The sequence below is a fragment of the Erpetoichthys calabaricus genome, chromosome 5 (genome assembly GCF_900747795.2).
Source record: "Erpetoichthys calabaricus chromosome 5, fErpCal1.3, whole genome shotgun sequence".
NCBI lineage: Eukaryota > Metazoa > Chordata > Cladistia > Polypteriformes > Polypteridae > Erpetoichthys > Erpetoichthys calabaricus.
The window spans coordinates 101,610,456-101,623,223 of record NC_041398.2 but is presented as its reverse complement, the minus strand read 5'-3'; the positions used below and the strand labels follow the sequence as shown (position 1 = coordinate 101,623,223).

The following is a 12,768-nucleotide window of genomic DNA, read 5'->3' as shown; positions in this document are numbered from 1 at the left end:
ATTGTGCTGAATTGGATAGCCAGTACTGGTCTTGTACCCTCACATTTTCCAAAAAAAAAAAATCCATGGTTATGATATAGCGCGAGTCTGTGTTAATAGTTACATCTCCACCCTTATGCAATTGACATGCACCTAGTCAATACAAAGGTTTAGAAGCCTGTGCAGACCACTTGGCAGTAGGGGCATAGTTTCTAATTACGATATAAATTAAGCTCCACATTCCCTTTTTTTCCCCGTTTATCTGTTTATTCTTTTAACCTCCCTTTTGTACAGCATATCTTAATATGGAACACTGCCTAGACTGAAAGCCAGTGCTCAGTACTACTTTCCTCATTTTCCTTGAGAATATGTCTTGTTTTACTTTAAATTTAATTTGCAATTACTAGAAAAACTTTTTTTTTTTTACTTATAAAGAAGGTAGTGTACACATTATTTTAAAAACTTTTTTTTTCATTACACTTAATCATATTTTCCGCTTGAATTCAGAGATCTCTCAGTTTGAACAATACATATATAATATATATACATATACATACAACATACACACACACACACACACGCACATATATATACACATATATGTACATTTCACACATTCTCTTCAACCATATTTCCAAACTCAGTCAAATGTTGTTTTAATACACTGCAGTCACAAAAACCTCTTCAACATAATGGAAAACATACTCAAAGGCAGTTAAACCGTTGCAATTTAAAGCACTCACATCTCACTCCACACAGAAAGCATATAAGCCCAAGCATTCATTTCCTGTTGTTGAACAGCAGTGCTACTCATTACGTTACCATATTCCCCTCTTTTAACAGTAGTTTTGCATTCATCCAAGCTCAATATACATTCAATATTTCTCAAAAGCATCACAGCACACGGCCATTATATTTTAATTCTTGAAAGAAATTGTCTCTGTTGTATTTTATTACTATTAAAAGAGCAATTTTCCTTAGAATGTGATCAGGGTTCTAAGGAAAGATGTTTCGTACATGTACAATTAATTTTATGAGCAAAACTGGAGACCTTTCCATTTACCAAGAATCACACACAGTCAAAACTCATTGTAACCCGAATTAATCCAGAGCTCTAGAGCTGATTTCAGAGATTTCTAAATTTTGTGTGCACATTTCAGCCAATTACTTGAAAATTCAGTTTAATACAAATCTAGGGGCTGACGTCAGTTTTTTTTTTTTAAGACCCATTGCAGAGAAAAGGTAGCAACTGTTGCTTAATTTAAGGACGAAGCACAAGTCTTACGGCCACGATATGAGAGTCACAAAACATCCGTTTTCTCTTTTATGTAACCAGCTGGAGTTTAGAACAGGAAACTTTATGACAATTTTGTGCTAGAAAGAAAAGTAAAGCTTTAGTGTCCTTTTCGCAATTCTTCTTTAAATCAGAGCAAAGCAACAGATAATCTACATACTAAATAAAGACATTACAATATCACCAACGAAGGGGGCTCGACATGCGTAAAGAAAGAAAAGTGAAGTAATAATTAAAATCAGAAGTCAAAAGACAATGGAAAAGAAGAGAAAACGCGAGGTCAGTAACAGAGAACTGGTTTGCTGCAGATGGAATGGAGGACAGCAGGGTTGCAGGATGCGGCGCAATAAGCGACCTGGGAGCGAAGTGTAACCTCCACCTCCCACAAGTCCTGCACATAACGCTGAGAATTAACAAACTTGATAACATATAATATTGGGATATTTACTGGAGAGCATAACAGGTGGACTTGGGAATTCAGCCACTGATGAAATATCAATATTCTCCGAAATACCCCGACTTGAAATGTACATTGGAGCACACTTAGCCTTAACAGGGAGTCTTGTTTTTTTCTAATCTAACATGCACAACCCATTGTCCACATACCTGAACCCTTCCACTATATCTAAGTAACTCTTTACCCCAGGAAACATGCAAAACTAGACCCGAGCAGGCTTGTCATATAACTGAAGAGCGGAGCAAATCTGGAAAGGGCAGAGTCTCATTTTGTAGGATTTAAAAAAAAATGTCCAGCATAGTGCATTGGTTGGAAAAGGAGATCAGGTCCACAGCTAATGCCATCGTAGACAAATATAAAAGAATATTAAGGCAGGGTCACTGGATAAGGAGATACAAGGAATAAAGCACGTTGTGAATGGGGAGGACATTTGAGACAGGCACAGTCTATTTCAAGACATCAGCAATAATCATAAACGACACAGGTCTTTCCACTGGCAACAGTTCATTTTCCTTGTATACTGTAATGGTCCCAAAGCGGGACTAGTCCAGACGCTTGTGATCAGTTCTAAGTCCGCGTCTCTCCCCTCAAAGCCTTGTAAAGCCTCCTCCGTGAACTCAGTCACAGCTGTCATCTTGCTCCTGAACAGCAACGAGTCACCACAGTAACACTGCACATATTCACCACTGACTTGGCTGTCAGGCCAGTCCACACGTCTCCACCTAATAACCCTCAGCGTTAACATATCACCTTAGTATGTATAGTTCCTTTACCACAGTCCTACTAACTGTCAGACACTCGCCATTGTTTTGGTTTACTGTACATTCTTTCACATTATTCTGTAAACTTCTATCCTTCCTTTATTATACTGATGACCAACAGTCCTTCACTTTCTGTCCGGTCCAATACTTGAACCGCAATAATATATTCCATTATTATCACTAATGGAACAAACTTCAGCATGTTAAAATGTAAGTTTATTCTCGCTTCTCAGACTCCACCTACCTATTCCATCCTCAATAAACTTTCTTTATTGAAACATACGCGTTGGCCAACCACAATGCATACACTTGCTCTTTCACACCACCCAGGTTTATTTTAAACTGTTATCCCGGCCTTTTCCCACCGTTTATATCATTCCCAATCACGTCTAATTGGAACCCACACCTATTGTAAATACATTCAAATATCAAATCTAGCTCGATGTTGTTATTCCTAGGTACCTATATTAATTCTGGATGGCATTTTTCAAAGTCACACACCGTTCCTTTCACATCAGACTTTGAAAAACCACCCTTAAATCATAACACACATATATGTATCTTATCCTATTTATATTTCTCTCTCTCTCTCTCTCTCTCTCTCTCTCTATATATATATATATATATATATATATATATATATATATATATATATATATATATATATATATATATATATATATGCATAAAAATACACATATATATATTATTTTTTGTTACCTATTTATTTCACACAATGCCGGCTTAGCATAACCTCATTTCTATACACACATATATTTTTTTTTTTTTTTGAAATTTTAATTACATTTTTTTTTATATAGATATATATATCCCTGGAGCTCTGATCTTTACCCCTGTCTAGCCACCGACAGGGGTTTGAATCCGATACCGGTCCTATCTAGCCACCGATAGGAGCCTGGATTCTTTTACTCAGTTTTCTTTTTTTTTTTTAATATAAATTGTATTCCCTCCTTGTGCACGACCTATAAAGAAAAAAAACCCTATCATAAAATTTATATAATATATAGATTGAACTTTCCCCTACCTGACCGTGGGTTCGAATCTCCTCGATGCGGACTCTGGAGTCCCTGTATCTTGGGTCCCAGCAGTGGACCAGGAACGGACCAGTCCTAAAGTTTGCTGGATCTGGTCCCACCAGACGCTAACTATTTTCTGGCCTGTTCTTCTTGAGGTTCCAGGTCTGAGTGGGTCCCCTCACCAGTTGAACCTCGGAGCCCCACATTGGGCACCAAAAACTGTGGAAGAAAATTTAATACACACAGCGTCAATCGTTATTCTTTATCTAAATCTTCAAAGAGGTAACAAGTGTATTACATGTTACCCACATGTTAGTCACATTGCTACAAAGGGAAAAAAATGTCCTCAGGCTATATTTATACAATTCATTGATTAGGTCACTTTTCTTTAAAAGGAATTCATTACAAATTCAGAAAACTTTTAACATAATTGGTTGCTAACAGGACATGGCAGATTTTGATACTTTTTGACCACACTTTGTTTGATAGTCCTGTTTGTTTAGGATGTACATGACTTTTTAAATATATTATTTTTATTCTTATTTTAGGAGATGTGTGAATTTCACAAAGAAGAGAAAAGAACAATGGCCTATATATATTATGATCCAGCTTGGTTCAAAACAGGAAACACATTTTATCATAGTGAATAAAAATAACAGCGTCAGCATTTAAGCATAAGCTTAGAAGGATATGAGACTCAGACACATACCAGGTACACACTGGAGCAGGGTTCAAATTTAACTCTTACAGAACGTATAAGGAAGAACTGTGAGGGATGCAAAAATAGAAAAGGTTGTAAAGAAAACTACAGGGTGTAAGAACAGGTCCCAGTAAGTAATGCGAAAGGCCTTTTGAGGAGGCCACAGGGAAGAAGAATGAGGGCTGCAGATGACTTTTGTGAGGTGCATACTTGACAAAAGAGTGGCCCAGTATGTGATTAGTGAACTTGTTGACAAAACTGAGAACTTCATAATCACATATTGTTAGCCACATTATTTTGAGGTATTGGTGATTAAACATAGTGCACCAGTTAACATACAGTAACAAGACATTGAATAGACAGTATACATGACAATATTTAAACAAACATTAAATAAATATTGAAGTAAAATGAACATTAATGTGGTCTTCTGTAAACAGTTATTCAGAAAAGTTGCACACAAACTGACCACTAACTCACTTTAAGGCTTTGCGTACATGCAAAAAGTACACTTTGCATTTTTGTATAAAATAAACTGTGATGTCCTTTTAACTTCCAAAATTTTTTGCTAGAAAGACTAGCATGACAACATGGTACTCTTGTGTGTGGCCTCTGCGTGCTTCTGTTCCTTGACATACTGAATACACACTCTGAAGTACAGCTGGGTATGTTTGAGCTACACGGAGGACTGGCGCCAGTGTTTATGCAGCGGAGTAGTGAAAGGTTATACTGCCTCACATACTACATTAAATGTGATGAAATATAATGTTAAAATCGTGTGTAATGAGATTAAAGAAAGTAAAGTAATTAAAGAAGGTAGACTTCATGGTGATAGTTTAATAATTGAGGTATGACAGAGGCCCATTTGCCCAACCTGTCCCTGAATAAACAGCACAGAATAAAACTGATTCACATGTAGAAATAAATGAAGACCCCGTCTGAATGTTTTAAATGTTTAACTGGCTACAGAAAAAGTTTTAACTTGTATGACAAAATAAACGTAAACTGTTGCATTTGAACCAAGTATGTGACAGGTTTATACTCATTAATATTTCCGAAATTCAGAACTAAGATACCTCTTGAAATTTTTCATATTGATTTGCTTGCAAATCTTGCACTTGCATGTATCTTGTGGTTTTCTGTCCCCATTTTATACAAAGCCAGCGGATTTCCTGACGCCACTCCTGCAGCCATCTTTGCCACTTAACCATTCTGGTGAAAGCTCTGACACTGCTGAAGTTGCCATCTTATTAACATCTGGAGTGGATGGAAATGGGGTTGTAACTCGTGCCACTGCAAACTGCTAGTGAATTTTTAATGTAGGCTGTAGAACTGATACCATGAACAATAAGTTAAAATGTTAAAATTGATAAATATAAATTGATAAATATCTTGATACTTTCGACAGTCCTACTTAGAATATATTTTCTACCATAAGCACAGCTTCCAAGTATAGTTTTTCTATAAATTTGTGAAGAAAACATAAATCTTTGCTTTATTTCTGAATGCCGTATTAGTTTTTAAACATACATGAATTGTAAATATTGAATATATTTAATTTTAGGATTGTTTAATGTTCTACATTTTAATCTATGTTGTCATGCTGTACAGTATGCTTTGCAGGTTTGTTGAAATGTGTGCTGATATATTTATATTTTTTTTCCAGGGTATTTCAAGAGAAGAGTCTGAGCTTAGATTTAGACAGCTTACAAGAGAGTACCAGGCACTTCAAAGAGCATATGCTCTTCTTCAGGAGCAAGTAGGAGGAACTCTAGATGCTGAGCGAGAGTCAAGGGTAAGCACTTGTGGATTAACACCCTAACAGGTCCCAAAGAGATACAGAGACTGTATGTGTAACACTGTAATTATAATCCACATGCCTGATATCAAGTAGACCTTTCTTAAAGAGTACTATGAGAGCATAAATCTTCCTTAAATATGTTGTTCTTTATATAACCTTTAAATCTTTAGGGTTAGCAGTTGCTGCTGTGAAGTGGCTGTGTTCTCACGCAGGAGCAATAAGACTGAGCATGTGTTAATTTTTAAGCCATAGGCAGTGTCATGTTTTTGGAATATCACATTTGAAACAGATAATGAAGCACTTGTCATCTGAAAATGACAAATGTCAAATCCTCATCCGAATTTTAAATGGGCATGTCAGGATTTGAGTTTGTTGATCCTATTTGAATTTTTCATTTGACTTTTTCTTTTGAACCGTGCATGCAAAAGTAAATACTGGATACTACTTGGTTGTCTCTCTGCTTTTTAGTGCCTTTCATGTCTACTGCACTTAGATATCTATCTACAGTAGGTAGATGCCATCCAGCATATTTATTGCATTTTCTGTTTTCTTGAATAGGTTAAACAAGATTCTTTTATCATGACAGGGAAAATGATGAAAATCAAAATTGGCTATAATGTGTGAAATGTACAGTATATGGTTTGATGGAACACCAAATACACATGGTATCCTGAGAAAGAGATTTATGAGAGACATTGTAAAATTCCAGGTTTTTTTACCCTGGTCAGAATGTTTTCAATTAATTTAGGCAACGCAGGCCTGTTTTCCCATCTTACCCCTCAAATTGTGGGCGCATTATATATTTGAGTATGATTTATAAATTGCAGTTTGAATGAAATACTGGATGCTGCATATGTCATGCCTGATCAGTAATAGTTTTATTGATATGTTTTGGTTTCAGAACTATTAGGCAAATCTTTTTTTTAATTAAAGTCCATGATTGTTTTTTGCAGTACAAGTATGCATACATTTATTGTCACTTTGCTCCCATATGACCGTTTCGCTTTTTGTGTGTAGTGTTGCAAATGGTGGCCTTTTAATTTTTTGTGTTACTTTTCATTTTGTGAGAAACCTTGTAAAGTTTGGTACATTTTAATACAAAACAGCAGGTTTTGAAGGCAATTTTAATTTGAAATATTCACAGTACTTTGCAACCTGTAAAACACCAAACCTTGGTTTAATTCTGATGTGCATTCATAGGCGAATGCAAACAGAAAAGAGTTCCCAGCATCCCAAAATAAACTCCATACAACAATATTAAAATTTTAATCTTGTATTACACCTGGCTCCTATCTGATCACAATCTCTCAGGCTCAACAGTGCCTAAAATATCAATAAGTGGGAGATTAGGATTGGGCAATAAACTGGACAGTGGAAATGTTCACAAGTTGTCACAAGTACAATCTGAATATTTTTTTGTGCTTATTAAGTCAGTAACACATACTGTAACTAAAAATATACATACAGAGCAATAGTTGAAAATGCACACTTTATAAAAAAAAAAAAAAAAAAAAAAAAAAAGTGGGGAAATTTTAATATATCCTGCAATCTGTAATGGACAAAATCATATAAAACAATGTACAGAATAAAATATTAACATTTAACAGTCATTGTGTTAATGTATATCAATCCGCCAGTCTCAATGTATTTGGTTATTCATGGCATGTAATGCTTGAATATAAAAATTGGGTAATTTAATGTGGGGCACTGGTAGAGCCAGGCTGTTCCCTCAAGATCACTTTGCCATGCCTGCTACTTACATACTGTATCTGTGGAGCGTGAGAGGTACATCCACAAACAAACTGGAAGAAAATGCAAACTCCACACCAGCAGTGAGAAGGTCATGATTTGTAGTTCATAAATAGCATTTCAGCCTTCAGGAAGTGTCACACGTTTAGATTTTAGCTTTGCCATATGGAGTTTATTTAGGGGGCTGAGGTACTCATTTTTGTTTTCATTCGGCTGTACAACTACTCCATTAAACAGCCTGAACGGTGTTAAGTATTGTACAAATTACACAATGCTGTGGATAGTTCATCTTTTAAGATGTTCAAACACAAATTAGAGACAGAGATGACGATGTGCGCTGATCTGTGAAATAGATGCAGAAAACACAGTGCACCTAAGGGAGTATGGACCAGTTCTTTGGATAGGGGCCTTTTGAACACTTCAATTGCCCAAAGAACCACGTCAGTGGTTTGCTGTTGTTCAGCCATTACCTTGTTTATTTTAAGCACTTTAACTAGAGTGGTTTTCCTGAAATCTATTGGTACAACATACAGGATAAGTGAGATTTTGGCTATTTAAGTAAAAGCAGGAGTTAGATAATTTATGAATGTTTAGAAATAACTTCCGGACCAGATCATTAATAAAGTTTTACCACAGTTTGATCCTGCACACAAATTCAGCAATGGCCTAAAATCCCTGGTTTTGTGTAAGAAATAAAGAGTGGACTGCGATACTTGCAGTATATTGTTGACATACACTCGCCTTCCACTGTAAATAACTCCTTATTCTGTTGACTCTGGGTTTTAATTTGTCGTAGATTTTATGACTAAAGATGCCCATAGAAAAAGGTTTTAGTTATAGATGTGTTGGTACTTCACATTTTATACATCTTGAAACAGGATAATTGAATCATTAAAATCAGGGGATACAGATTCACTAATGCAGGGGGCCATGAATCCAAATTACAACATGCCTCTTCCAGCAATATAATTGGGGAAACCAGTAGGTTTGGTGGCAGTTAACAACCCTGGCAAAACCCTTTTTGAACCGAATAAGAGCAACCCTTGCTTAGGTTATAAAGTACAGTATTCTGGTGCTGCTTTCTGAGGGCAGGTAGAATTATTGACTGATGGTTCACTAGGATCGATTCGAAACCATTGTATCTTCATCAGTGTTTGCATTTTATTAAATTATATATGGTGTGATAATAATAATTAATCTTTACATTTATGTAGTGCTTTTCTCACTACTCAAAGCACTCCATGCAGGGAAAAAAAATCAAAGTGTTTGTGTTGGTTAGTGAATTGTTTGTTTTTAATGTTCATAATCATACTCTTCACTGATGACTGCGACATAACTCCAGGTTACATTTTGTTGTCTCCACAGACACGAGAGCAGCTGCAGGCAGATTTAATAAGGTGCCAGGGGAAAATTGAAGACCTTGAGAAATCTCTGTTGGAAACAGGACAGGTAAAAGAAACGGAAAATAAACTCCTTGATGTGATCAGTTTTGTCTTGCTCTGCATTTCCATTGTGGGTTTATGTTTCTTTTGTCATTTTGTGGACTTTATCTGCCTTTGGCATTTTGATTTTTATTAGGCAATCAGGCATTTCACCCACAGGGTGATTTAACCATTGCACATATATATATACAGTATATCTATATACAGTAGGTTTCAGCCCCATTTTATGGACTCTAATGAAGCTCTGTAGAATGAGAATCCTATTGTAATATCCAAACAGTGTCACTTTATTAGTGAGACAAAATCTCTTGAGACAACATTAAATGAAATTGTTTGAAAAGTGTTACATTTTTGCCAAGGATGAAGTTTAAACTTTGGATCTAAGTTTCATTGATTAAAAAAGCAGAACTAACACATTTTGTAGATATACAGTATATTCAATGTACATTTTATAAAGCACAACTCTGTTAGCGTTTCCAATCAGCTTGTCATCAGAAGAATAATGACACTGTTGTAGACATTTGTTTAAACAAGAATATATTCAGTACTTTTTTTTTTTTTTTCTGCCTTACTACTCATGGCATCTCAAATTGCTACTTAAGAGCATTTTCCTTGAAATTTATGAACCCAAAATAGACTAACACATTTTATTTCATATGGTATTGTATAAATGTATTATGAATACATTTGTGTGTCATATCTGTGTTCATAATTACCATATACTGTACCCGTGCATTACATTGCATTTATGTATGTGTTTAAAATTAAAATAACACATTTTTAATATTGTAATATTCAACTTCATTTTGCCTAAACACTGCAGAAATATTTATATACTACGTAAAATAATTTTGCAAGAAGAAAAAAGAAAAGGGGCAAGCTCATCTGTGAATATTTATTTATTTTACTGTATTTTCTTTTAAAGTAGAAGAAAAGTACAGGTTTTGTATTTTGTAAAATCAAACAAATTAAACTCTGTTGAGACCCAACTTTATATCCAGGTACAGATTAACATTTATAGCACAAAATGTTTTTTGTTTTTTTAATTACAGTAGTTTGTTACTTGTAAAGTAGTCTAAATGATCACTATTCGTTTAATCTAATAAGTTTCGTTTTTCATTTTTATATAAATTTGAATCATAAGAATTTCCATTTTTATGTATTTGTATTATTTACAGTATATGGTCTCTGTATTCATTTGTATATATGCCTGCTGTCTTCTCCAAATACCTTTATATAATTGTCAGCATTTGCCTTTTAGATCAATAAAATGATTTTCTTTAAACATATTTTCTGGTTGACTCTTAGCAAATACACCATTGTAAAATACACTCCAGTATTCTTAGAATATCAAAAACTAAATTTAGTTTATTATTGTTTTATTCTTTATAATATCTGTAATCACAAAAGTAGTTAAGAATTAGGTCGTCTTTATAGTAACTACAATATTTAAACTTGTATTGAGAAAATTAAAGTTTGATGTAATTTTTCAAAAAACACACTACCACAAGGATATTTTAAAAAAATCACACAAGATGACTATCCATCCATCCATTTTCCAACCCGCTGAATCTGAACACAGGGTCACGGGGGTCTGCTGGAGCCAATCCCAGCCAACACAGGGCACAAGGCAGGGAACCAATCCTGGGCAGGGTGCCAACCCACCGCAGGACACACACACACACACTCACACACCAAGCACACACAAGGGCCAAATTAGAATCGCCAACACAAGATGACTATTCAAAATAAAAAATAATAGTGCAGTACAGGATAATTTAAATATATGATATAGCACAGAGAAATATAAATTGGCAACAACCTCGAAAGATATAAATAATCCAAATGATACAGTACATACAAATAGATAACAAGAGTTGATAATCAGGAAAATAAATGTGTTCCTCAAAAATTGCATCTTTATTAATTTCTACAGCATTAAATATTATATTGGGACGTTTTCTTTTTGGGGAAAAAAAAAAGTTATTTTATAGAGAAACCTATCCCTCAACACATTTTTATTTATTACGACAAATATGTATTATTAATTTTGTGCAGATATCCCCTGTTAGCCATCATAACAAATCATGTGTGTTTTGTATTTTTCTGTATTCTGACTACAGGACTCTAAATGGGTGGAGGAAAAGCAATACCTTATAAGAACAAACCAAGAGCTTTTGGAACAGGTACACAAACAGCAAAAATTACAATTCATTTGTTATTACTCATAATAATGCAAATAGATTATATTAATTATATTTTTCCCAACTAGCAAATGATCATAGTGTGTTAAAAACTCAGAATGGACCGTTTTTGCTGAGATCAAATTTTATAATATAAACTATTCCCACCACTGTAGATTCAAACTAATGATACTGAATCTATGAACGAATTAATGAATGATAGCAGGCAGCATAGTGTAGTGGTTTTGGCTTTGGATTTCAGATGTTGAGGCTGTGAGTTCAAATCCCACTACTGACAATGTCTGACCATGAGCCAGTCACTTCACCTGTCTGTGCTCCAACTGGAAAAACAAAAGAGACACAAAGCTACCCGGGATAATTTGGTTGATTTCTTTTAGCATTTTAGTTAGAAGCTGTGTTGACCAGACTGTACCATGATGTGCTGTACACATATCTATGCAAAGGAAAACAGAAGGTGCAGAATTCTACACACAACCAGGCTCTTCGTTCATAATTAGGCGCATCACCAATACTTAATGTGACAAAAGATAAAAAAGAGTGTTTATGATGCGCCTATAGAATAACTCAAGTATATTTTGAAAGTTGTAAACCCCCTATAAATTAACCCGATATTTCCTGCCGGATTTACAATTGTTTTTAATTTGTAAATTGTAAAAGCCCCAGTAGGCAAGCAGCATATTTATGAAAGCAACTGGTATGAAGTCCAAAAAATAGCACAAGGACTTCTTCAGGCAGTCATTCTACCAAGTTAAAACACTGTGTTTCTACTACAGAAATGTTTTTACATAAAAGTGGAAATGTTAAATATTCTTTGAAAATATCCCTTTGCCATTCCATGTACCATCCAAGTGAAGAACCATCTGAGAAAACTCCAGTAATCCAACCTGAAAGGAAACAAATACAGTTTTATGGCAGTGCAGATGCTCATAGCTTGTATAGAAAAAATAAAATATTTTGAAAAATATAAAAGTGGCAAACCAAGGAAACATTATTAGCTTTTTTTATATAGATGTTTTAATGTATGCAGGATTGTTTTTATGAGTCAACATAATTTTGTTTTACTTTGTTAAAAATGTTTTAGATCCAGAAACTGGAATCGGGTGAGAGCCAGCTGCGGACTGAGATGCAGGATGTCAAGGACCAAAATGAGCTTCTAGAGTTCAGAGTGTTGGAACTTGAAGTAAGAGACTCCATCGCTAAACTAGGAACGGACATTGTACTGGATGCAAAAAGGACAGCTTATGTTTAGCAGCACATATTGAGGCACAAAAAATCTTTTTGTTCTTTTGATTTTTTTTTAATTTATGTGCATATTTATGAAAGTTCAAAGAAAAGTATATTCTT

At 34.8% G+C, this 12,768-nt stretch overlaps 1 protein-coding gene across 6 annotated transcripts in view; it reads left to right on the top strand.

Annotated features, from left to right (window-relative positions):
- LOC114651841 (janus kinase and microtubule-interacting protein 1-like) overlaps positions 1 to 12,768 on the top strand; it is a 558,596-nt gene that overhangs the window by 478,641 nt on the left and 67,187 nt on the right. For all 6 annotated transcript variants that reach the window (XR_007935128.1, XM_051928216.1, XM_051928214.1 and 3 more), the window contains 4 exons: positions 5,895 to 6,023; positions 9,144 to 9,227; positions 11,344 to 11,406; positions 12,506 to 12,604. Coding sequence is in view for 5 of the 6 variants with exons in the window: in XM_051928216.1 (XP_051784176.1) it covers positions 5,895 to 6,023; positions 9,144 to 9,227; positions 11,344 to 11,406; positions 12,506 to 12,604 (375 nt within the window). In the remaining variant the exon portion in view is untranslated. The remainder of the gene's footprint in view (positions 1 to 5,894; positions 6,024 to 9,143; positions 9,228 to 11,343; positions 11,407 to 12,505; positions 12,605 to 12,768) is intronic.